This window comes from Peromyscus leucopus, chromosome 3 (genome assembly GCF_004664715.2).
Source record: "Peromyscus leucopus breed LL Stock chromosome 3, UCI_PerLeu_2.1, whole genome shotgun sequence".
Lineage (NCBI taxonomy): Eukaryota > Metazoa > Chordata > Mammalia > Rodentia > Cricetidae > Peromyscus > Peromyscus leucopus.
In genome coordinates, this window is record NC_051065.1 from 148,039,934 (window position 1) to 148,062,220 (window position 22,287).

The following is a 22,287-nucleotide window of genomic DNA, read 5'->3' on the forward strand; positions in this document are numbered from 1 at the left end:
AGACATAGAGTCCAATTCTACCTGCAATCCCAGAATTTAAGAGGTGTAGCAGAAAAGGATCAGGGGTCCAAGGACAGCCTTCCATACTTCTTGAATTTAAGAAATTATGAGATCACTTAAAAAAACTGAAAACCAAACAATCACAAAACACACACACACAAAAGCGCACGCACACTTGTACCAATACTGAAGAATGACTGGGATATGGACAGCTCATGCCAAGACAGGATTTTTTTCAACAGGAGGAACTTCCTCCCGGCCCCGCCCCCGCCCCTCCCCGCCCCCTCTCCCCGCCCAAGACAGGGTCTCTGTATGTAGCCCTGGCTGCCCTGAAACTCACTCTGCGTGCCACCACTTCCTTTTGAGACAGTATCTGTATATAGTCTTGGCTGGCCTGCAACTGGCAATACAGATCAGGCTGGCTTCGAACTCACGGAGATCCTCCTACATTCCTTTATCGTGTGCTGGTATTAAAGGTGTGAGCCACCAAACCCAGATTTTTTTTTTTTAGACAGGGTCTTATGTAGCTCAAGTTAGCTTTGAACTCCTTGTATAGAGTTTCCTATTTCCTCTCCTCCCTTCAGGCTTGGTTTACAGGCTGCACCTCCACACTTGGTTTACACAGTGCTGGGATGGAACCCAGGGATCTCGCAAGCCTGGCAAGCACTCTAGGAGCTGAGCTACATCCCCAGCCAGAACTAAAATTCGAGATGCAATGGAACAGCGTGAGACACAGATTTACAAGGGCCCACCAGCCCCGCTCGGGCGGTGTTTCGGCAGTGTCCTGGGCTCTGGTGCCCGGAGGATTCAGCTACACCGTAACTCACAGTCCTGGCCCTGCACGCTTCGCTGCTGGAGAAGCTCTGCGCGCACTGCTTTCCAAGTCGTGCCGAAGTCCTTCCCACTCACAAAGGCCTGGCCCCGGGCGTTCTGCAAACTGCCAAGCCTTCGACAAGTGCTCGTGGGTGTTGGAGTCACAGATGAAGTCGTGAAGTTTGTGGTGTTTACATCAAAGGCCTGGATGGCACCCAAGTGTGGTGGCTCAAGCCTGTAATCCCAGCACTTTGGGAGGTGGAGGCAGGGGGATGAGAACTATTGAAGACCGTCCTTAAAAACTATGATAGGGAGGCCATGCGGGGAGGATGAGGGGTGGGAGTAGAGGGGCGGTAGGGGTGGACGGGTGGTGGGGGTGGTGCAGGCCTTTAATCCCAGCACTCAGGAGGCAGAGTTCGAGGCCAGCCTGGTCTACAGAGCGAGTTCCAGGACAGCAAGGACTATGCCGAGAAATCCTGTCTCAAAAAACAAAAGCAAACCCCGAACTGTGATAGGTATGCAAAAGTGTAGCTCTGGACAGTTGATGGCTTCTGGAAGGTGGGGTGGGGGTCTGGGGGGCTACTCAGTTATTTGTAAGGGGCTGGCTACTGGGGGTTTGGGCATGCTCCGATGAGTGTATGGGCAACAAAAACTGGACTTTGTATTTTTTTCTTCTTCGTTTTTTTGGGTGTGTGTGTGAAAGGGTGGGAGGGTGGACCTGGGAGGAAAGGAAGCAAGTGTGATCGGGGTGCATTGTGTGAAATTCTCAAGTAATCAGTAAAAGTATTATGGGGGGGGGGGTGAAGTTTCAGGGAGCCTCGGATACACGGCAAGTTTAAACAACAACCAAATCCTTCTAAAAGCAACCAACAAGAGACCCAAAATGCACCCCCTCCCAAACTCTCCACCAACCCCTCCAATCAAAATCCTTCCGAGTAGTATCATGTAACAAGAAGCCTGAGAAGAAATACATGTCACTAAAAAAATGTGGGACCAGGCAGGGCAGGTGAAGCTCTGTGCCGCTTCCTCCCCGGACACCTTCCGGACACTGGACAGTAGCTGGCAGCACCAAGGTTTGGACTTTCAGTCTTTGACCTCCCATGGGAAACAGTTACACCAGCTGCAATGCAGAAATATCCGCGTCCTGTGCACCCCGGTGTGGCTGGCATTGACATGTTGATCCTCTAGAGGGCAGTCTAGCCACAGGCGCCTTAGCACAGAGCACTGCCTCGACTGTCAGGTGTCTCACTGGGGTGAACCCTGTCTTGAAAAACAAACGAAAGAACACAATGGAGCGAAAGTCCACTAATATTTCATCTACAAATATGGCTCCAATAGATGACAGATTTACCTGGGGCTCAGAAAAAAACTGTCCTGACCTCGGAAGCCATTACCGCTGTGATCTGGGTCAGCCTCAGCAGTTCCCTCGAAGGGCTCACGGCCAGCACTGCTTCTTCAAATGCTAACAAAGGCGGGGAAGCAATAGAAGGCGGGATGCACACAATGAATACTGAGATCGAAGAAGTGACGGTCAGCAAGAGGAAGTGTGAGGACAGCTGGAGCAACGGTGGACGGCAACAGTAGAGAATAACAGTGTAAGTTGCTGCTCAGCAAAGGGTCCCCAGGGCTCTCCAAGCTGATGGTATGTTCGTTATTTAAAAGATCCAAGCGGGCCTGATGTGGTGGTGCACACTTTTAATCCCAGCACCTTGGAGACTGAGGCAGGTGGATCTCTAAGTTTAAAGCCAGCTTGGTCTACCTGTGGAGTCCCACGGCACCTCAAGCTACATAATGGAGAGACCCTGTCTGGGTGAGTTGGGGCAAGGCAGTGACATTTGACCAAAACAGAAGACCCATGGCGTCAAAATTCACAGGGGTCCTCAGCAGTTCGAACAGCTGGAGGTGACCGACCGGGAGGGTCCTGTGTTCATGTGAGCGGTGGACCACCTGACTCCATTTTCAGATTAAAAGCACCTTGTTACAAGGTCAAAATAAATTCATTCCTGTTTTCTATAAAACTTGGGTTTGACCAGGTCTTGACCCGTGTTCTGGAATTTGACAGGTTCCTCATCCTGTATCCTGACCTCCACCTTGATAAGATGTTCTGCCAAGTTCCAACATAATCAAAGAAATCCCCTAGTCTTGCAGGTTTTGTTTTTGTTTTCGTTTTGTTTTGTTTTATTTTAGCTATATAAACCCCACTGTCCTCTGTGTTCAAGCTATTTTCAAAAACCCTGCTTTAGAGAGACAGCCTGGTCTAACAGAAAATAAAGCATACTTAATTTGATCAAAAGAATTTGGGTGGCTGGAGAGATGGCTCAGCAGTCAAGAGCACGGGCTGCTCTTCCAGAGGCCCTGAGTTCAATTCCCAGCAACCACACGGTGGCTCACAACCATCCATAGTGGGATCTGATGCCCTCTTCTGGCCTGCAGGCAGACATGCACACAAAACACTCATACCAAAAAATGGGTAATGGTCGTTACTCTCCTTTGGTGGGATTAATGGTGAGCAACTAACAGATTTGTTTGTCTGTTTGAGACAGGGTCTCTCTCCATATCTCTACATAGCCCTAGTATGCTGGAACTCATAGAGGTCCATCTACTTCTGCCTCTACAGTGCTGGGATTAAAGTCACTCACCACCACACCTGATCCCTTAAAATATATTCTTGAAGCTTTTGAGACACTGAAACACTCCCTGGATGTGGATCAACTACAGATTAAAGCAGAGCACCCCTCATATCTATGCAGTTCCCTGGGGCTGTGAACTATAATTTCTTTCTTTTGATGGATGGATAGAATTTATGCTTATTTCAGTCTGGTAAACTAAAGTTCAAAGCAAATTCAATCTTGTTTGGAATTCCTAGAAATTATTGGCATAGGCGATAGAAGCCTGTGTTGGTCATGTGGAAAACTGCCTAGCCTGGAAAGTTTGCATGAGAACTTCAAATCAGTGAAAAATATCTGTGAGGCATTTACTACAAAGAGAATCAGAGACTTGTGTTGGATAGTGAGAATAATTTAAAGGGAAGGCTTATTTAGAGTGGGAGGCATTAGAATAATCAGATTAGGGTTTTTTGTTTTTGTTATTTTGGTTTTTCAAGACAGGGTTTTTCTGTTTAGCCTTGGCCATCTTGGAACTCGCTTTGTAGACCAGGCTGGCCCCAAAGGCAGATATTTGCCTGCTTCTGCCTCCCAAGTGCTGGGATCAAAGGTATGTGCCACCACCACCAGGCTAGGAAGGTTCTGAGGCTGATGGGAGCAGTCTGTAAAGGAGGTAGAAAGTGCCATTGATACAGAGACTGCAGGGGTGAGAAGTGATGTACATGTGCTAAGGTTGGCATTAGGTTCTTAGAAAGGTCAGCCACTGTTATGGGGCATCAGGTGATTCTGAGTTGGAGACAAAATTTCTGCATGAATATTTCTTAATTTAAAAAATGTATTAGGGGCTGGAGAGATGGTTTAACAGTTGAGAGTTCTGGCTGCTCTTCCAGAGGACCTGGATTCAATTCCCAGCACCCACATGGCAGCTCCCAACTGTCTGTAACTCAGTTCCACTGGATCTGACACCTTCATACAGACATATATGTATGCAAAACACCAGTGCACATAAAATAAGAATAATTTTTTTTTTTTTAAAGACAGGGTTTCTCTGTGAAACAGTCCTGGCTGTCTTGGAACTCACTTTGTAGACCAGGCTAGCCTTGAACTCACAGAGATCTGCCTGCCTCTGCCTCTGCCTCCTGAGTGCTGGGATTAAAGGCATGCACCACCATGGCCCAGCAGAATAAATAAACTTAAAAAAACTTATTTTTAGTTATCAAATGTAGGGATGTGTGTCATTATGACATTTTCATACAGATGAGTCGTCTTAACTTCGTATTTGTTTGTCTTGAGACAGAGTTTCATATACTCCATGCTGACCTCAAACTTGCTGATAGCCGAAGTAACTCTTCTTCTGCTTCCACTTCCTGGGTTCTGAATTTGCGTGTATACACACACACACACACACACACACACACACACACACACACACACGAGTACTCTATAGTGTATATATGGAATCAGAGACAACTTTCAGATTTGTTTCTCTCCTCCATGTAGGTTCTGAAGATTGAACATCACTCATCAGGACTGCTGGCAAGCACCCCTTCCTGATAACCCTTCTCATCAGCCCTATTATTATTATTATTATTATTATTATTATTATTATTATTATATTTTGGAGGCAGCTCTGGCTATCCTGGAACTGAACCCAGCACTCTGAAGGCAGAGGTGGGTGGATCTCTGTGAGTTCCAGGACAGCCAGAGCTACATAGTGAGACCCTGTCTCAGAAAAGAATAAAGAGGGGGCTGGAGAGACGGCTCAGCAGTTAAGAATGCTGGCTGCTCTTCCAGAGGACCTGGGTTCAACACCTAGCAACCACATGGTGGCTCACAACCGTCTATAGTGGGATCCGTGGCCTTCTTCTGGCATAAAGTCATGCATGATGAGAGAGCCCTCATATACGTAAAAAATAAGTTAATTTTAAAAACTGTCAACTTGAGAGCCAGGCGGTGGTGGTGGATGCCTTTAATCCCAGCACTCAGAGGCAGAGGCAGGCAGATCTCTGTGAGTTCAAGGCCAGCCTGGTCTACAGAGCGAGATCCAGGAAAGGCACAAAGCTGCACAGAGAAACCCTGTCTGGAAAAACCAACCAAACAAACAAACAAAACCCCCCCCAAAACCCTGTCAACTTAAAAAAAAAAAAAGAATAACATTCTTTTTGTTTGTTTGGCTTTTTAAGACAGGGTTTCTCTATGTAACCCTGCTTTTCCTGGAACTCGATTTTTAGACCAAACTGGCCTCAAGCTCAGAGATTCCGTCTCCCGAATGCTGGGATTAAAGGAGTGCACCCCCACTGCCCCCCACGAGAAAAGCATTCTTAATAGCCTAATCATCTGCACTGTTTCTTCTTACTGTTTCTGGGAAGTTCCCAAAACCCACCATTAGAGTTGTGTCACACTATCTGTGAAAGGCTTTGAACGATCATGAAAAATTGGTGTGGGCAAAGGTCTCCCATCAGAGTCATTGCATCCCCAGAAATAGCTGCTGCCGCTGAGTAATAATGGACAATAATGCTCCATGATTTGGGCACACCACTCACATCACATCTCAGAGGCCTCCAGGGGGTCACACACTTCCCCTCCAATCTCCAGCTTCCCTCCCCTGTGTGTTTTCTCTCCTCCTCCTCCTCTTTCCTCTCCCTTTTTACTTTTTGGAGACAGGGTCCCACAGTGCAGCTCAGACTGGCCTCTAGAACCCGTGGTCCTCCTGCCTCAGCTGGCAGAGTACTGAGATGACACGTGTCCTCACACACCATGCCCGGTCCTCCAGTCGAATTCACATCCTGTATTTGTCCAACCACCTCATGTTCTGTCTCCAGATAGGATCTGACCTGTAGTCTTTGCTGATCTCAAGCTTCCCACCCAACAGCTGGCTTAGCACATTTAGTCCAAACCCCATCTAAAGGGCTTTAATGAGGTGCTGGAGAGAGAGTTCAGTGGCTAAGAAGCCTGGCTGCTCTTCCAGGGCTTCTGAATTCAATTCCCAGCACCCCATGCGGGCTGACAGCCATCTGTAACTGTAGTCTCATGGGATCTGATGCCCCCTTCTGGTGGTCGGCACACTTGCAGACAAAATACTCACATACATAAAATGTATAAATAAACAACAGCTTAATTGTGTGTGTGTGTGTGTGTGTGTGTGTGTGTGTGTGTGTGTGATGTGCAGGGAACACACCTATCAGAGTCCGACAATTTAGGGAGTCACTTGCACCATGCAGGTGGCCTAGACTGAACTCAGGATGTCAGGCTTGGTGGCCTTTTCCCCTTGACCCACTGAACTGTCTCATTGGCTCACATATAATCAGTTTTCAATTGTATTCTTCAGTACTAGTCTTGTGTTCTAGTTTTTAGTTCTGTTGATATTTTGTTTTTGTTGTTATTGGCAAGTTGAAGAGAACTGTCATTTGAAGTTTCATATGAGGTCAGAACGTAGGGCTGGCCCACCACTGAGGAAGTCACTGAAGTCCAGGCGCCCTGACATCCGGTCTGCTCTCCCTACCTCCGACTCCCACCCCAAAAGCCGCCGCAGCTGACGCCTTCTCCTGAGCATTGCTCCATTTCCCTGGGTAAGGCTGGAAGGCGGGGGCAGGCAGCCTCATGACCCCAAACTCCACAGCTCTGAAAGGCTGCCAGAACTGCCCCCGGAAGAGCTCCAAGAGCCGTCTTGGGGCCAGAGGCCCTGGATCTGGTCCTGAGAGGGACACGTGGTACCTTGGACTGTGCTGTTTTGTCTGCTGCCCAGCGGCTGCCCCTGAACCTACCCCTGCCTCTGCAGCTGCCTCAGCCTCCTCCACGCAGGGAGGCGAACGTTGGACTAAGTCTCTATCTTTTTATTTTACCAACGACTTGAGCCAGATGCTGGGGTGAAACCTGCTAGCGCAGAGAGGCAGAGAATGCACCAACTAACTTTCTGCTGTTGTTCCAGAAAGGAAGCTTCCTCCCACGTTGTCTGAAAGAAAACTCATCCAATCCCATGCTCCTCCTTTCTACTTCCTGTTCCTCTCTCTCCGACCTCCCGACTTTTCCTATGGTTACTTCCAGTCAGCTGGCTGCTTGCTCGGCTTCTTGACCTATGGTTGATTTTATTTAAATAATGCAATCTCGGGATTCATAGTGTGATCAAATGTCCCACGACAAGCCTGAAAGTGACATGCATGGGCAGTGAACAGAAACAATGAGGTAACCAATTTAACTTGCCTGGTCAGGGCCTTCTCCAGACACAGGTTCTGCCATTGGATTCATCGGTGCTCTGCAGGGAACTCCCAGCTCGTGAAGTTCAGCCAGGGGTTCTGTTAACATCTCATTAGCAGTGTGGTTTTATGCCCACGTGTTACACTACCAGTCCTCCCTGAGTTCCTGTGACTTTTCCCCCAATCCCACAATTCCATGATTATGTGCATAGACGAGAACATCTCCCTCCAACCCCTACGTCCTGCCCAGAGAGTGCAGGCACTTTGCTACTTAGTCAGAGCCTCCCCTTTGGACAGTGACTTTTGCATTTGTTTCGGGAAATGGATTCTGCCTGTCTCCCAATTCGTCTGCCTTTGAGTTCTTTCAATGATGAGAACAAGAGCCTCTGGGACCACTGAGTCACCGAGTTCATTCTGGGCAGGTGTGGGTGCATTCTTGGAAGGGATACAGGCAGCAGAGATTGTAGGTTTGGGGGAGTTTTCTCAGGAGAAATGGGGGTGTTAAGTAGTCTCAGAAGCTTTCATAGGGATAGTTGATAGCTGGCCCCATTTGGATCCCATCCCCATCCCCCTCTCATTTTTGAGAGGAGTCTGACTGTGCTGTCCAGGATGGCCTTGAACTGCTGGACTGAAGTTATCCTTCTGTCTCAGGCTCCCAAGTGCGTGCCTGCCTCCATATTGGCTCATACCTAGGGGTTATAGTCACTTCAATCTCAATTATCCCAAAAAAGGCTAGTGGTTCAGGCAGACACTTGCAGGGACTCAAGACCCATAGTGAACCTCAAGGGTGCTTAGCTTGTAGTCTGCTGGTGGAAGGGGGCAGGTGATACATCTCAAAGGGAGAGTTAGCATGAGTCTGTGTCCTCTGCACAAAAATTTCATCCTTGTGGTTATAACCTGGAATGTCTTAGTTATTTATAGGTAGCTAAATCTGAGCCTAGACTGACTGATTGATTGATTAATGAATTGTTTTATACAGGATCTTAAGTATCCCAGGCTGGCCTCTAATTCATTATGCAGCTGAGGATGACCTTAAACTCTGATCCTCTTGTATCCATCTCCTCCAGAATGCTGGGAGCACAGGCGTGTGCCACCATGCCTGGTCTGTGCTGTCGTGCCTGGTCTGTGCCACCATGCCTGGTCTGTGCTGTCGTCTGGTCTGTGCCACCATGCCTGGTCTGTGCCACCATGCCTGGTCTGTGCTGTCGTGCCTGGTCTGTGCCATTGTTCCTAGCTTATATGGTGTGGAGATGGGAATCCAAGGCTTCACAGGCCAGGCTGGCCTCGAACTCACAGAGATCCACCTGCCTCTGCCTCCTGCATGCTGGGATTAAAGGCGTGCGCCACCACCGCTCGGCTCAAGAGTCTTTCTTTACCCACTAAGCCATTGCTGGACTCAGATCCTGTCTTGTTACTGTCTAATTATTTTCAGCTGATCACCAGATATTATGTTAAAAACTTGACACAGAGCCGGGGAGATGGCTCAGAGGGAGGGTAAGTGCATGCACACACGCTGCTCTTACAGAGGACCCACGTTCAGTTCCCAGCATCCGCACCAGGTGACTCACCGACAGGAAACTCCAGCTGGGATTAATTAAAAATTAATTAATACATTTGATGAGAGGAACAATTCATTAGTTTTGAGCAGCAGTTCTGCTGGAATGACTCAGACCTCTAAGGAACCACATTCTGGAAATATGTTTCTTCTTTCTTTCCCTATGGAAAGGGTCTTGTGTAGCACAGGCTGGCTTTAAACCTCTTTTCCTATTTCAGAAGGATGATAGAGGATAATTCTTCAATATTGTATAAGCTTGACTGTTTCCCTTACACAGGAAACTCGCTCTTTGTAGTTGTGGCTTGTTCAAAAAGGGAGAAATTACTGGAAGTGGCCCTACAGAACAGGCCTGACAGGCAGGGTGTGATGCCGAGGTAGAGACCTTGCCTGGCATCCCCCGTTTCTATGGATAGCCTGTGCACAAACACATTGCATCTCAAAGGGAACTCTGGTTGGGCAGTTGGTGGCTTTGATCCCAGCACTCAGGAGGCAGAGGCAGGAGGACCTCGGAATTCAAGGCCAGCCTGGTTCTAAGCTTGAGTTCCAGAACAGTCAGGGATACCCCGAGAAACCCTGTATGGAGAAACAAAACATAAACAAATAAATAAAATAAAAACAAGAGGAAGGAAACTTCCTCAGCACAAGTCCCATGTCTCCTAAGATGTCATTTCTTCCGCACTCCAAACACACCGCCCAAGAGAAGGATCACTTCCAGGCTGCCCGGAAGATAGTCCAGCTGTCACGTTTGCTCAGAGATGACAGTTCTGCCCTCAGGACTGCTGCTGGAATCTCATCTTTTCTCCCTCTGGAATCCCGTCTCTCCTCCTGGATCTCCACTCAGTAGGAGTTTTCGTTATGTGTGGTGCTGGAGAGGGAACCCAGGGTCTCAGGAGTGCTGGGCTAGCCTCCTACCACTCAGCCTTGTCCGACAAGTTTCCTAGTCTTGTCAAGATAGATTGGTGGTTAAGTCAGTGACCGTGAGCTCAGAAACTCTGAGTGGGAAGAAGGAGAAACTCTTGAGAAAGGGAAGCAAGGGAGACTTGTTCTGTTCACAAGGCAGCATTCCAGAGCGAGCTGTCAGAGACTCCCTGGAAAATTCCAGTGGAGGTGGTGATAATAGAGTATTTAAAACATTAGGCTCTTAGGTGCAAGGAGGCAAGAGTGTGTTGACTTTTCCAAGTACAGGGAGCTCTTCCTGGACATCTGTTTTTCTCCTTTTTTGTTGTTGTTGAATCGGACTGCAGCCCCTTCCCCAGTCACCCCTGACCACCGTGTGTACGGTACAGACTGAAGAATATATACGGTGTGGCTGGGCGTGGTGGGGCAGGCTTGGAATCACAGTACGTGGGAGGCCAAGGAAGAGGATCACAAGCCAGCCTGGACTACACGAGACTGTGTTAAACAAAATAAAACACTCAAGTGTAGTATACCCAGGACTCAAGACATGCCTGTGTCTCCTGGAGAAGGAATCTGCAGTCCTGGGCATTAACCAGGGCCTGGAGAAAGCCAGGCAAGCTCTCTGTCACCAAGCCACCCACCCAGCGCTTGAGAAGGCTGAGCCAGACGAGGTGGATTTTTGCCTTTCTTCTCATGGTTTCATTTATCTTCCCAGAAAACCTCCTGACCAATGTGCTTCCCATCAGAACCATTAAGACATTACTAATTAATCCTCATTAGGCCTGAAATAATAAACATTGCTGTCATACCCTAAGTGGAGCACAGGAGATGAATGATGCCTTACTATAAAATTTCATTTTTATTAAACAAACCTATAAAAGCTGTCTTCAGGCATATTTTTGGGGCTGCAGAGATTGTATGCCCTTAGTTCTTTATAATACACAAAATACTAATTTATTTATTATAACCATATAAATGAAAAAGTTTACCAATTGAAGAATGTTGCTATATTTAATATGGCCACCTTATATATCTTATTTTCTTTACTTTTTTTTTTTTTTTTTTTTTTTTTTTTTTGTTGAGACAGAATCTCACTATGTAACCCTTGCTGACCTGGAACTCTCTATGTAGACCAAGCTGGTCTTGAACTCACAGAGATCCATCCGCTCTGTCTCTCAAGTGCCACTCCTTACCTCTTGACTTCTTTCTTTTTTCTTTTTCAGGCTCTCGATAAGTTGCCCAGGCTAGACTTGAACTTGTGATCGTCCTGCTTTGACCTCCTAAATATTAAAACCTCAGGTTTTCCTTTGCCTTCCATAACACTTGTTATGGCTGGAATGTTTGGTTGCTCTCAAAGCTCATCTGATGAAATCCTCACCCTCAAGGTGATGGTAGCGCGGATGTCTTTGGGAGGTGTGATTTCGAAACTGATTCAATTGATCATAGGGGCTGCCGCTGCATCGACAGAGCACGACTGGGGAGTTAAATTCCACACTAACAAAAATTTAAGAAGAAAATCCCAGCCCTGTGAAGTGATGTACTCCTGTCATCCCAGACTCCAGAAGAAAAGCAGGAGGATCAAAGCAAGTTCGGGGCCACCCTGACAGACTAAGAGCTCCAAGTATCGACACGGGGGAGTACACGGAACGTAAGTTTCTATCTAGCAGAGGAAACAATCAACAGAATTAACAGGAAGCCCACAGAATGGGAGGAAATCTGCCAGCAACACCTCAGACGAGGGGCTGGTATCCAGAATTCATAAAGAATTGCAGAAATTAAATTCCAAGGAAATGAAATTACCAGTCAGCCAATGGGCAAATGAACTGAATAGGCAGTTTCAAAAAAAGAAAGAAAGAAAAAAAAAGAAAGAAAGAAAGAAACATGAATGGCCAATAGCTATTTTTAACTCTTCAATATCGCTAGTCATCAGGGAAATGCACATTAAAACTATTGTGATATACCACCTCACCCCAGTCAGAGCGGCTGCTGTCCACGAATCTGACAAAAGATGTTGGAGAAGGCGAAAAGAAAAAGCCGTCCTAACCCAAGTGTGGTGGCGCAGGCCTTTAATCCCAGGACTTGTGTGTGTGTGTGGGGGGGGGGTGGCGGTGCGCAGAGGCAAGTGGATCTCTGTTTGAGGTCAGCCCGGTCTACAGAGTGAGTTCCAGTACAGCCAAGACTATGTGGAGAGACCATGTCTAAAAAAAAGGGGGGATCTTAGTCACTATTGATGGTGGTGCAAGTGAATACAGCCATTGTGAAATCACCAACAACAGAACTACCGTATGACCAGGCTACTTCACTGCTGGGGTATACCCAGAGAACTCCATACCCTACCACAGAGACGTTTGCACCCCGTGTTCACTGTTGACTTACTCACTACAGCAAAAACTGAAATCAACCCAGTCCATCACAGATAAACATCACGATTGCTTAGGTTCTGAGGTTTCAACATTTACTGTAGATTCTAAAAGGTTGTGTTGTACTCAGGGAGTAGAGGCAGACTGACAGAAAGGGGCTATCCTGGGCTACATTTGGAGTTCAAGGCAGGCAAGCCTGGGCTACAAAGTGAGCCCTTGTATCAGAATTTTAAAAAATGCAGCTGGGACATGCCTTTAATCCCAGCATTCAGGAGGCAGAGGCAGGCAGATCTCTGTGAGTTTGAGGCCAGCCTGGTCAACAAACCAAGATCCAAGACAGCCAGAGAAACCCTGTCTCAAAAAAAAAAACAATAAAATAAAAATTAAAAAAGAATAATAAAAATAAAAATAAAAAAGTTAAAAGGACTTTCTAAATATTTATTTATTTATTAAAGATTTATTTATTTTATGGATGAGTGCTCTATCTGCACGGACAACTTTATGCCAGAAGAGGGCATCAGATCCCACTAGAGATGGTTGTGAGTCACCCTGTGGGTGCTGGGAATTGAACTCAGGACAGAAGAGCAACCAATGCCCTTAACCACTGAGCCATCTCTCCAGCCCGTATTTATTTATTATTTTATGTGTACTCATGTTTTGCCTGCATATATGTGTGTGTGTACCATGAGCACACCTGGTGACTGGAGGCTGGAAGAGGATGTTCTATCCTTGGGAACTGGAGTTACAGAAGGTTGTGAGCCGCCCTGTGGGTGCTGGGAACCGAACCTGGGTCCTGGGCAGGAGCAACAAGCACTCTTAACCACTGAGACATCTCTGCAGCCAATATGCTTAGCTTGACCGCAGGGGGAGGAGGGTTTTAGTGTTCCCTCGGTTAGCCTTGCCCCTTCCTTCTCCCGGTCCTTCCCAGGCCACACCGGAGGCCGCTCTCCTCTATCAAGTACGGCAGAATGTGCCCGGGGAAACGGGCCTGACTGCCAGCCCCTGCTGCTAGGGTGGAATGTACTTTCTCAGCTTATATCATCTCGTCTGTCACTGCGATTTCTGAAATGTTCCTTTATCCTGACTGACCACTGAATTGGCCTCTCTGTTTGGTCCCAGGGTTAGAAAAGACGAACGGATGTTGCACCGGGCAAAAGGTGGCAGCTGAAAACGGACAGCCGTTTGTTGTAGTAACTGCATATGGATGGATGGATATTTGCGGGGCGCGGGGTGGTGGTGGCAGGGTTTCACTTTCGTTCAGTTGACCTCGAACTTGCAGAGATTCTCCTACTTCCCGCGTCCTAAGTAATCGGATTATGAGCATGAGCCACCGTGCCTGGCTCTTTTTAATTTCTGAGAGGGAAGATTCTTGACAGTAACTGCAGCAGCAGGTGACTCGTCACGTTTCCAGTAAAGCCCCAACTCTTCTCTTTTTCTCTCTTCTTCGAAAATAAGGGTCTGGCTGTGTCACACTGGCTGTCCTGGAACTCGCTATGTAGATCAAGCTGGCCTCAAACGAACAGTGCGCTGGCATCATTTTTTCCATCAGTCAGAAAATTCTGAGTGACCTAGTTGCTGCTTCCCTCCCGTCCCCATCTTCGTCCAGGAACTTGTTCTTGTCCCAACGGCTCCCTCTGCTGCCGAGACGCGGAACGGCGCACCGCCCTTCTCCGGGACAGCGCAAAGCTTCGTCACAGCGCCCTCTGTTGGGAGGCTTTCTTACAGGACTCCTCCAGGGTCGAGGAGGAAGTGGCCTTTGCTGCTCTCTGATTTATATTTTAGGCTGATGCATTAACGACACTCCCAGTTTTCTTTCCCCTTACAATAGGTTTTCATGGTAGGATGAATCAGCAACGCACACACGGCGTTACTAACAGACGTCTTCTTCAGCAGCACCCAGGTGTGATTTCCTGGGACGGTTTTTACGTTTGTAAAAAAAATCTTCAAGTCAGGGGCTGGAGAGATGACGACACCTGCTACCAAGCCCGGCCGCTTGGATTCCACCCCTACAACATGCTGGAAGGAGAGAACAGACTCCCACGTGTGCACCTAGGCGCACATGCCCCCTCACCCCACACACAATTTAAAAGATTTAAAAAGATGTCCGAGTCTATGCGCTAGCTTGTTGCCCCTGAGCAGATGCTCGAGAAAAATAATCGGGAAGAAGGAAAGAGTCACATTGGCTCATGGTTTTAGAGTGCAGGGCTGACTGAATCACTGTGTTGGACCTGAGCTGAGGCAGAATACCATGGCAACGGGAGTGTGTAGGTGGCATGCCATTCCCTAGGCTGGGATCCCAACTCATCTGAATCCCCCTCCCGGGGGTGGGGGGCGAAGGAAATCCTACTTCATCAGCTTTAACACATCCACCATTTCTACGTTGAAGGCAGACCTAGCCAACGCTCGCTCACCTGTGCCTCAAACTCACTGTATTGGTTGCTTTCCTGTTGTCACGATAAAATACCACGACCAAAAAGTGTAACCTATGAAAGGAACAGTGGAACCGATGCATGGAGTTCATCACCGCAGGGAGGCACGGCAGCAAGTCATGTGACCCGTGGAAGCCGCCTATGGTGAGGCCGTCTGTATACAGTTCTCCCATTTGGTTCAGATTTGCCATCGTTGTGCTTTAAAACAGAACGGAACAAAACGACAAACCAAACAAACCTAAAACACATAGTCTGGCTATGTAGCCCAGGCTGGCTGGGCTCTAACGATGCAGACCAGGTAGATTTCCAACTCTTAAAGGTCTGCCTGCTTCTGCCTCCCTCATGCTGGGACACCCTGGGCTCCTGCTGCTGTCTTGATCTGCTGTATCTAGGATCGCTTTTCTCACGTCTGCTGCATTGTATAGTCAACTGAGTGGCCCATCGCTTACAGCGCAACACAGAGTGAGTGAGAAACGAGAAAGGGCAGAAACCCAACGGGCTGGGCCAGAGGGGTGCTAGGGGACACACGGAGACACACGGAGACAAACGGGAGATCAAGCGGGACGTGCTGCAGCATGCAAGCATCTTTTCTCCTGGCTTGGATTCCTCACACACCTCAGTGGATGGCGTTGAAAATGCTTCTTCCCCCATGAAATCTCATTTGGTTTTGTTGTTTCTGCGTGTGTGTGTGTGTGTGTGTGTGTGTGTGTGTGTGTGTGTGTGTTGTTGGGAATGGAACCCAGGACTTCAAACCTGCTAGGTCAGTGCTGCAGCCCCCACCTGGGTAGGTCAGGGTTCCAGGACACCCAGGCTGGTGAGTTTTCAGCTTTGCCTGGTCATCATCCTCCGGTCTGAACATCTGTCTCATCAGCACAGGCTTTAATGGGCTCCTTGAGATAAGATTACTCTGCTTACATCTCTCTCTTGGGGGGTGAGTGGAGGTCCAGAGTTTGGCGACTGTGTGTCTGAAGGAATTCTCAAACTTGCGATAAGCGGGAAGCTTCCCTTTGACGCCATACAGCCTCATGATACTCTGTGACCAGGACACTGTTCTCACTTAGCCAAGAGGACTGTAGAATGACTCTGACTGCAGCTGATCCATTCGGACAGATTTGGGCGTTTCCATCCCGTAATGCCTTTCTCACCGTGTGTCTGTGAGTGTTCATCCATCCTTGATGCTATCAGATGCTCATTTTATCTCCCTGTACTCAGACACTCTGTCTTCTAAGTAAATATAAATATTAAATTCAAGGATAATACTTTACACAGAATCTAAGAAAAAATAAATTCAGGAGCAGGAAATTTACTTAAAGCCTTCTGGCTTCCTCACTACAGATGAGAATCCACTGAGTATTTAACTGCACATAAATCTAATAGAGGGGGCTGGAGAGATGGCTCAGCGGTTAAGAGTACTGGCTGATCTTCCAGAGATCCTGAGTTCAATTCCCAGCAATCACATGGTGGCTCACAACCATCTCTAGTGGGATCTGATGCCCTTTTCTGGTATAAAGGTATACATGTACATAGCACTCATGCATAAAATAAATAAATCTCAAAAAGAAAGAAAGAAATCCAGTAGAACAGAAATCACATAAAACAACTAAAGAATTATACCCATAAAATCTCACCAACTTGGCTGCCCAAGTATGAACTGAACAAGGGTGATACCAACAGACACGCCAAAGTAGATGAGGACATGCCCATAAGGCCTCAACCCTACACAAAGAACTGCAGGCAACTGAGGAAAGCTGAGAACAGGGGAAACAGTCTTCACCAGGGAAGAGCACTCTCCGATACCACATGGTCAGCTCTGAAAACATACATACAAGTGACATTATACAGACCGAGCAGGTTATATTCAGGAATGTATATGTGTATGTAATAACAGTTGGTGAAAAAGGAGGCCATGAATTTGAAAGATAGCAAAGAGGGGTATATGGGAGAGTTTGGAGGAAGGAAAAGGAAATAAGAAATGTATTTATATTATAATCTAAACAAACAAACAAAAAACCTCTCTCTATATCAGTTAAGCTCATTGTGGTAACACATGCCTTTAATCTCAGCACTTGGAAGGCAGTGACAGGTGGATCTCTGTGAGTTCAAGTCTAGCCTGGTCTACATAGAGAGTTGCAAGCCAGCCAGCCAGGATTATACAGTGAGACTCCCTTTCAAATAAAACAAACAAATAACAACTACGAAACACCCAAACAGATAGGAGGCTGGAGAGACGGCTCAGTGGTTAGGACCACTGGTTGTGTTTGCAGAAGACCCAGGCTCGGTTCCAAGCACCCATAACCACCTGTAACTCCAGTTCCTAGAAACCCAATGTCCTCTTTTGTGAGTACCAGGAACTTGTTGGGGACACTTACATGCATCCAGGCAAGGACTCATAGACATAAAGAAATGAACAAACAGTCCTATAGCCACACACTTTTTTATATTTTCTTATTAACTCCTCTTTCATATCTGAAGATAACTAGATAAGCCTAGAGAATTCGGTAGAGGGTGGAGAAGTGAGAAACGAGGCCCACGGACGACAGGACAGCCTCGGGAGAAGCAGAGGATTACTCACGAAAGAACAGTGAAGTCAGCATGGAAGATCAGAACAGCTTTGTGCCCAAGACAAGAGTCGGGGGAGTGGAGAGGGGAACCAAAACGCAGACCAGCTCGGGCCTGGAACACCCCGAGAGGATACAGACTTGAAGTAGTGGGAGATCCAAGACCAAAGGCCAGCTCCCTAAGATGCCCGCAGTGTCCGCTTCCCACCCATGAGTGTGTGCCTGGGCCAGCGGTCCACAGGCCTTCCCGGCCATCTGAGCTCCCTGCCTGTGCAGTGGTACCTCATTTTCACATTTGCAGATACACATGAGAATAGAATTGGACACCGCATGAGGCATGGGTTCTGTAAGTCACACCTCTGTCTGCCTGAGTGGTTACTTGGTCAGACGAGGAGAGCAGGCCTGCCTTCCAACCCTCAGTCACCTGTGTCCATCCTGTTTCCACTCCTGGAAAATGGGAGTCACTCTTCAGTCCATTCCTGGTGATAGAATGGTTGCAAGCCTCAAAATCTGGAAGTTTCTGAACAAGACCCTTTTAAGTGTCTGTCCCTTCAAGATGGAGACACTGTGGCTGGACTCAAGTTTCTGAAACATTTGTTCTTTTTTTTGTTGGGATCAAAGGCATGTGCCACCAAGTTCGGCCCTATTTGATGTTCTTATGCCAGATGTCCACAATGCAAGGGTACAGATGTGTAGCGTGGGGTGTAGGCTGTGTGGGGCAGTGGGGAACCGTCATGCTGAGCTTATAGTCAGGCCTGGGTTTGGGTGTTCCCACAGTGGAAAGTACTACCATTAGTGGACAGCTCGGTCCTCAGATGAGGTGACCTAAGATCAGCGACCCCTCCCCTACAGAACCGTCTCAGACAAAAGACCAAAGAGAGTCCAGAAGAAAGGTTAGAGGAGCTTTTAATAAAATCAAACCAAGAGGAGGAAAGAACGTCTCTCTGGAAAGGGCAAGGCTGGCCAGTCAGAACTGAACAAAAACCCAGTTCCCTCCAGTCTCTGCTGAAGCTTTTGCTGAGGAGGGCGAGAAAACTGTCCTGCCAGGGCCGGCCTGCGTGAGCCTCAGCTGAGCTCCATCTCCTTGAGCCAACTGAGGAAGAAATCATTAACGGCATTCTAGTACTGTGGGTTTAACTTTACAGGAGTTAAGGCTGGCCCCGAACTCAGGAGGGGCATTTGAGATAGCAGATAGCTGACTGAACTTATCATCGTGAAGTTTTTGTTAGCTTTGGGCCAGGAAGGACCAGCTAATTATGTTTACCGTCATCAGTTTACCCGGTAGCTTTGTGGCCAGTTAAGGCTCCAGCTGTTCCTTGGGTTCATTTTTAACTAGGTGGCAACCGTGGTTCAAGGATTGATGGATGAAAGGTCCGGGTTTGACAGTTTAACCCTCCTCTGTACAACAGGCTTCCTCTCCCAGCTCCCCAACTTCCTGTCTGCCCCAACACTGCGTGGCAGCTCCAAGTCTGTGGAAGGTAAACTCAGTCACTAACAAGGCCACAGTCCCGGGGGTGGAGGGGTGTCACAGTGGATCCCTGGTACATATGGAGCACCTGGTTTGCCAGGCCCAGGGGCGCTTGGGAAAAAAGCCTGCAAAGGGGATCTCGGGGAGCCCAGCCCATCATCTGTGTCAGACTTCCCTCCGTTTTCTCAGGAACACAGCGATCCAAAGCAAAGGTGTTTGGTTATGCCCTACGTCAACGTTCCCACCCTTGGGCTAGGAAGGGCCTTCCCTCTTCTGGGAGGTAAAGGGGCAGCCGGGGTTATTTGGATGGTCGGGGGCTGAGAATGAACTGTGAGTTAGGACGATTTGGACCTTGCAAAGAGCTTAGTGGTCGCTGGTGAGTTGATTGTCTCCAGAAACTGAGTTCAGGAGGCTGTGAGGTACTGAATATACAATGAGAAATGTTCCAGTTGATCACCCCCTGAGGCCGACTCTCAGTATCTGAGAGGCCCAGACGCAAGGCCGGGGTAGGGGTAATGGGGGGCGGGGGGAGTGGCGCACAGGGCCTCTTGCCCACCTCACCTTGGGAGTGGCCCTTGGGTCTCAGTCTGAAGCCCTGTTCTCTTCCCCGGCAGGAGGCTGAAGAGATAAATGCTACCTGGGGAGCAGCCAGGCCCCTTGTATCAACTCCTAGATCCGCAAACACATGAACCTGGGGCGGCGGGGGCGGGGGGCGCGGCCGGGGGACGGGGGACGGGGGGCATTTCTCATTCAAACCACAGAAGAAAACTTTGTTCAGAAAGAGTCTCAGGGCTTCAGCGGGAGGCGAGGGTGCTAAGTGGGCAGACACAAGGCTCTGCGCAGTTTCGAAGTTTGGGGAGACCACTGCCCGCGATCGGGCCTGCTCTGCTCAGGGTCCCTTGGCTGGAACCTGTGCCTGGACACAGTGGGCGGAGCTCTTTCTTCCACAAGCCTAACTGTAATTTGTTGTTGTTGTTTTGTTACTGGTGTGTCTGTGGGCACAGGTGCACATGTGGAGGTCAGAGAACAACGTTCAGGAGTCGGTACTCTCTGTCCACCTGGTGGAGGCAGCCTCTCTCTTGGTTCTGCTGTTCTGTATGTATCAGGCCTCTCCAGCCTTTGAGCTTCCGGTTGCTTCTGTCTCTGTCTCCACCTCCCATCCTGCCTACTCCTACTAGGATTATAGATATGTACCACTATTACCATTATATCTGGCTCCCCCCCCCCTCCGCCCCCCGAGACAGGGTTTCTCTGTGTAGCTTTGGTGCCTGTCCTGGAACTTGCTCTGTAGACCAGGCTGGCTTCAAACTCACGGAGATCTGCCTGGCTCTGCCTCCTGAGTGCTTGGATTGAAGGCGTGTGCCACCACCGCCCGGTGTGTATCTGGCTTTTTACATGGTGTACCAGTTAGTTTTTAACTTGACACAAGCTAGAGTCATCTGGGAAGAAGGAACTTCATTTGAGAAAAGGCCCGCCTCAGATTGGCCTGTAGGCAAGCTGTGAGACATTTTCTTGGTTGATGGTTGGTGTGGACGAGCCCGGCCTCCTGTAGTAGTACCATCCCTGGGCGGGTGGTCCTCGGGTATATAAGAAATCAAACTGAGCAAGCCAGGAAGAGCAAGTCTGTAAGCAGTGTTCCTCTTGGGCCAATGCTTCTGTTCCTGCCTCCAGGTCCCTGCCTGGAGTTCCTGCCCTGACTTCCCTCAGTGATGGAGTGTGACCTGAGAACTGTGAGATGAAACAAGCCCTTTCCTGTGAAGGCTGTTTTTGGTCACAGTGTTTATCACAGCAGTGGAAACCTAATGAGGACGTGTGGGTTCCGAGAAATGAACTTAGGTGTTCAGGCTTGTGTGGCAAATGCTTTCAGTCATAGAACCATCCTGCTGGCATCTAAAAACCGTGTTTTTGTGTCTTGTGTAACCCACTGGTAGGGTGAGTGTGGAGCAGCCTGAGAGGGGGCTGGAACCAGGGCCTCTCTGTCCTTCTTCTCTCCTTATCTCTGTGGAGTGACTTCCTTTTCTCCTAAGAAGGACCGGGGGCACACCGCTGTGGTGTGGTTGTGTCCAGGTTGACACTCTCTCGGCTTCGTAACCAGGAGGCAAACACTGTCTGCAGCTGGAAAAAAATCCAGGGAACACACCAATCAGCTGTGGCTGCAGAGAGCTCACCCTGCATCCTCTGTGGCTGAGAGCAGAGGGCCACAGGGAACAAGCACCTTCTGTTTTATCGGGCAGGGTATAGCCACATAGCCCAGGCTGGCCTCAGGCTCAAGCTGTTCTCCTGTCCCCACCTCCCGGGTGCCACTCATTCAGGGGTGTGCCGCCACATGCAGCTAACAAGCACTGCTTACGTGACAAGACTCTGGCTCAGCTGGAATGTGGGTTTGCAGAGTGAGGATAGAGCAGGGGAGGAACTTTCCAGAAGAGAGGATAAAAGACGCCGGGTGAGATCAAAGCAGGGCCACTCTGGGATGGTCCTGTCAGCACCTGGGTCTAAATCAAAGCCCATTTAGGTCACACTTGACAACAAGCCCATCTAGGTACCTGAAGGAAGTGTGAGAGCGGACAGATCTGGGCTCAGAACTTGAGCTGGTATCTATCCTTCCATGTTCTGTCAATTTCCTCTTTGGGAGTCTGGAAAATGAGTTTGACAAGCTTTACTTCATTAGGCTCCTGCAGGGTCAGCGGGATGGTATGTGGTTAATTTGCATTATCGACTTGTTCAGATTGAGAGACATCTAGGGCATTAATGGGGCGCACCTTGGAGCGGGGCTGAGGATCTTTCCAGAAACAATTAAATGGGTAGAGACCTGCCTGAATATGAGAACACCATCCTATGGCCTGGGGATCCTGGACTGAATAAAAAGGGAGAAAGGAAGGGCTGGAGAGATGGCTCAGTAGTTAAGAGCCTTGGCTGCTCAGAGGACCTGGGTTCAATTCCCAGCACCCACATGGCAGCTCACAACTGTCTGTAACTCCAGTTCCAGGGGCTCTGATGCCAATATACATAAAATAAAAATTTTTAAAAGGGAGAAAGGCAGGAATAAAATAAATAAAATCAAGGGGGTGTGGGGAGGGAGAAAGGCAGGGGAGTGTCAGCAGTTCCTGTTGGCTGGATGTGAGCAGCATCTGCCAGCCGAGAGCCCCCCTCCTGCACTGCAGACCACACCCTAACGGAAGGGTCAAAGGAAATCCTTCTTCCCTGAGTTGCTTCTTGCCAGATCGTTGGCCACAGGAATGATAAAAAAATGTTTAACACAGATGGTAAGTGTGGACATACTTTATCTACCCACGGTGGCTGTGATTCAGGGCTGCACCCTCAGCACTGTCCCTGCATTGGCCCTGGGGCAGAGGAAGGATGAGCTCATGGAAACACGGATGTGAGCCTGGAAGGCCCTCAGGAGTGTAGGCA

At 48.5% G+C, this 22,287-nt stretch overlaps 1 protein-coding gene across 1 annotated transcript in view; it reads left to right on the plus strand.

Annotated features, from left to right (window-relative positions):
• Positions 1-22,287, plus strand: part of LOC114683490 (splicing factor U2AF 35 kDa subunit-like) — a gene marked incomplete at its 5' end in the record, with an annotated part of 65,710 nt that overhangs the window by 42,895 nt on the left and 528 nt on the right. The window contains one exon of the mRNA XM_028857821.1: positions 18,818-18,886. Within this exon, the coding sequence (XP_028713654.1) occupies positions 18,818-18,886 (69 nt within the window). The remainder of the gene's footprint in view (positions 1-18,817; positions 18,887-22,287) is intronic.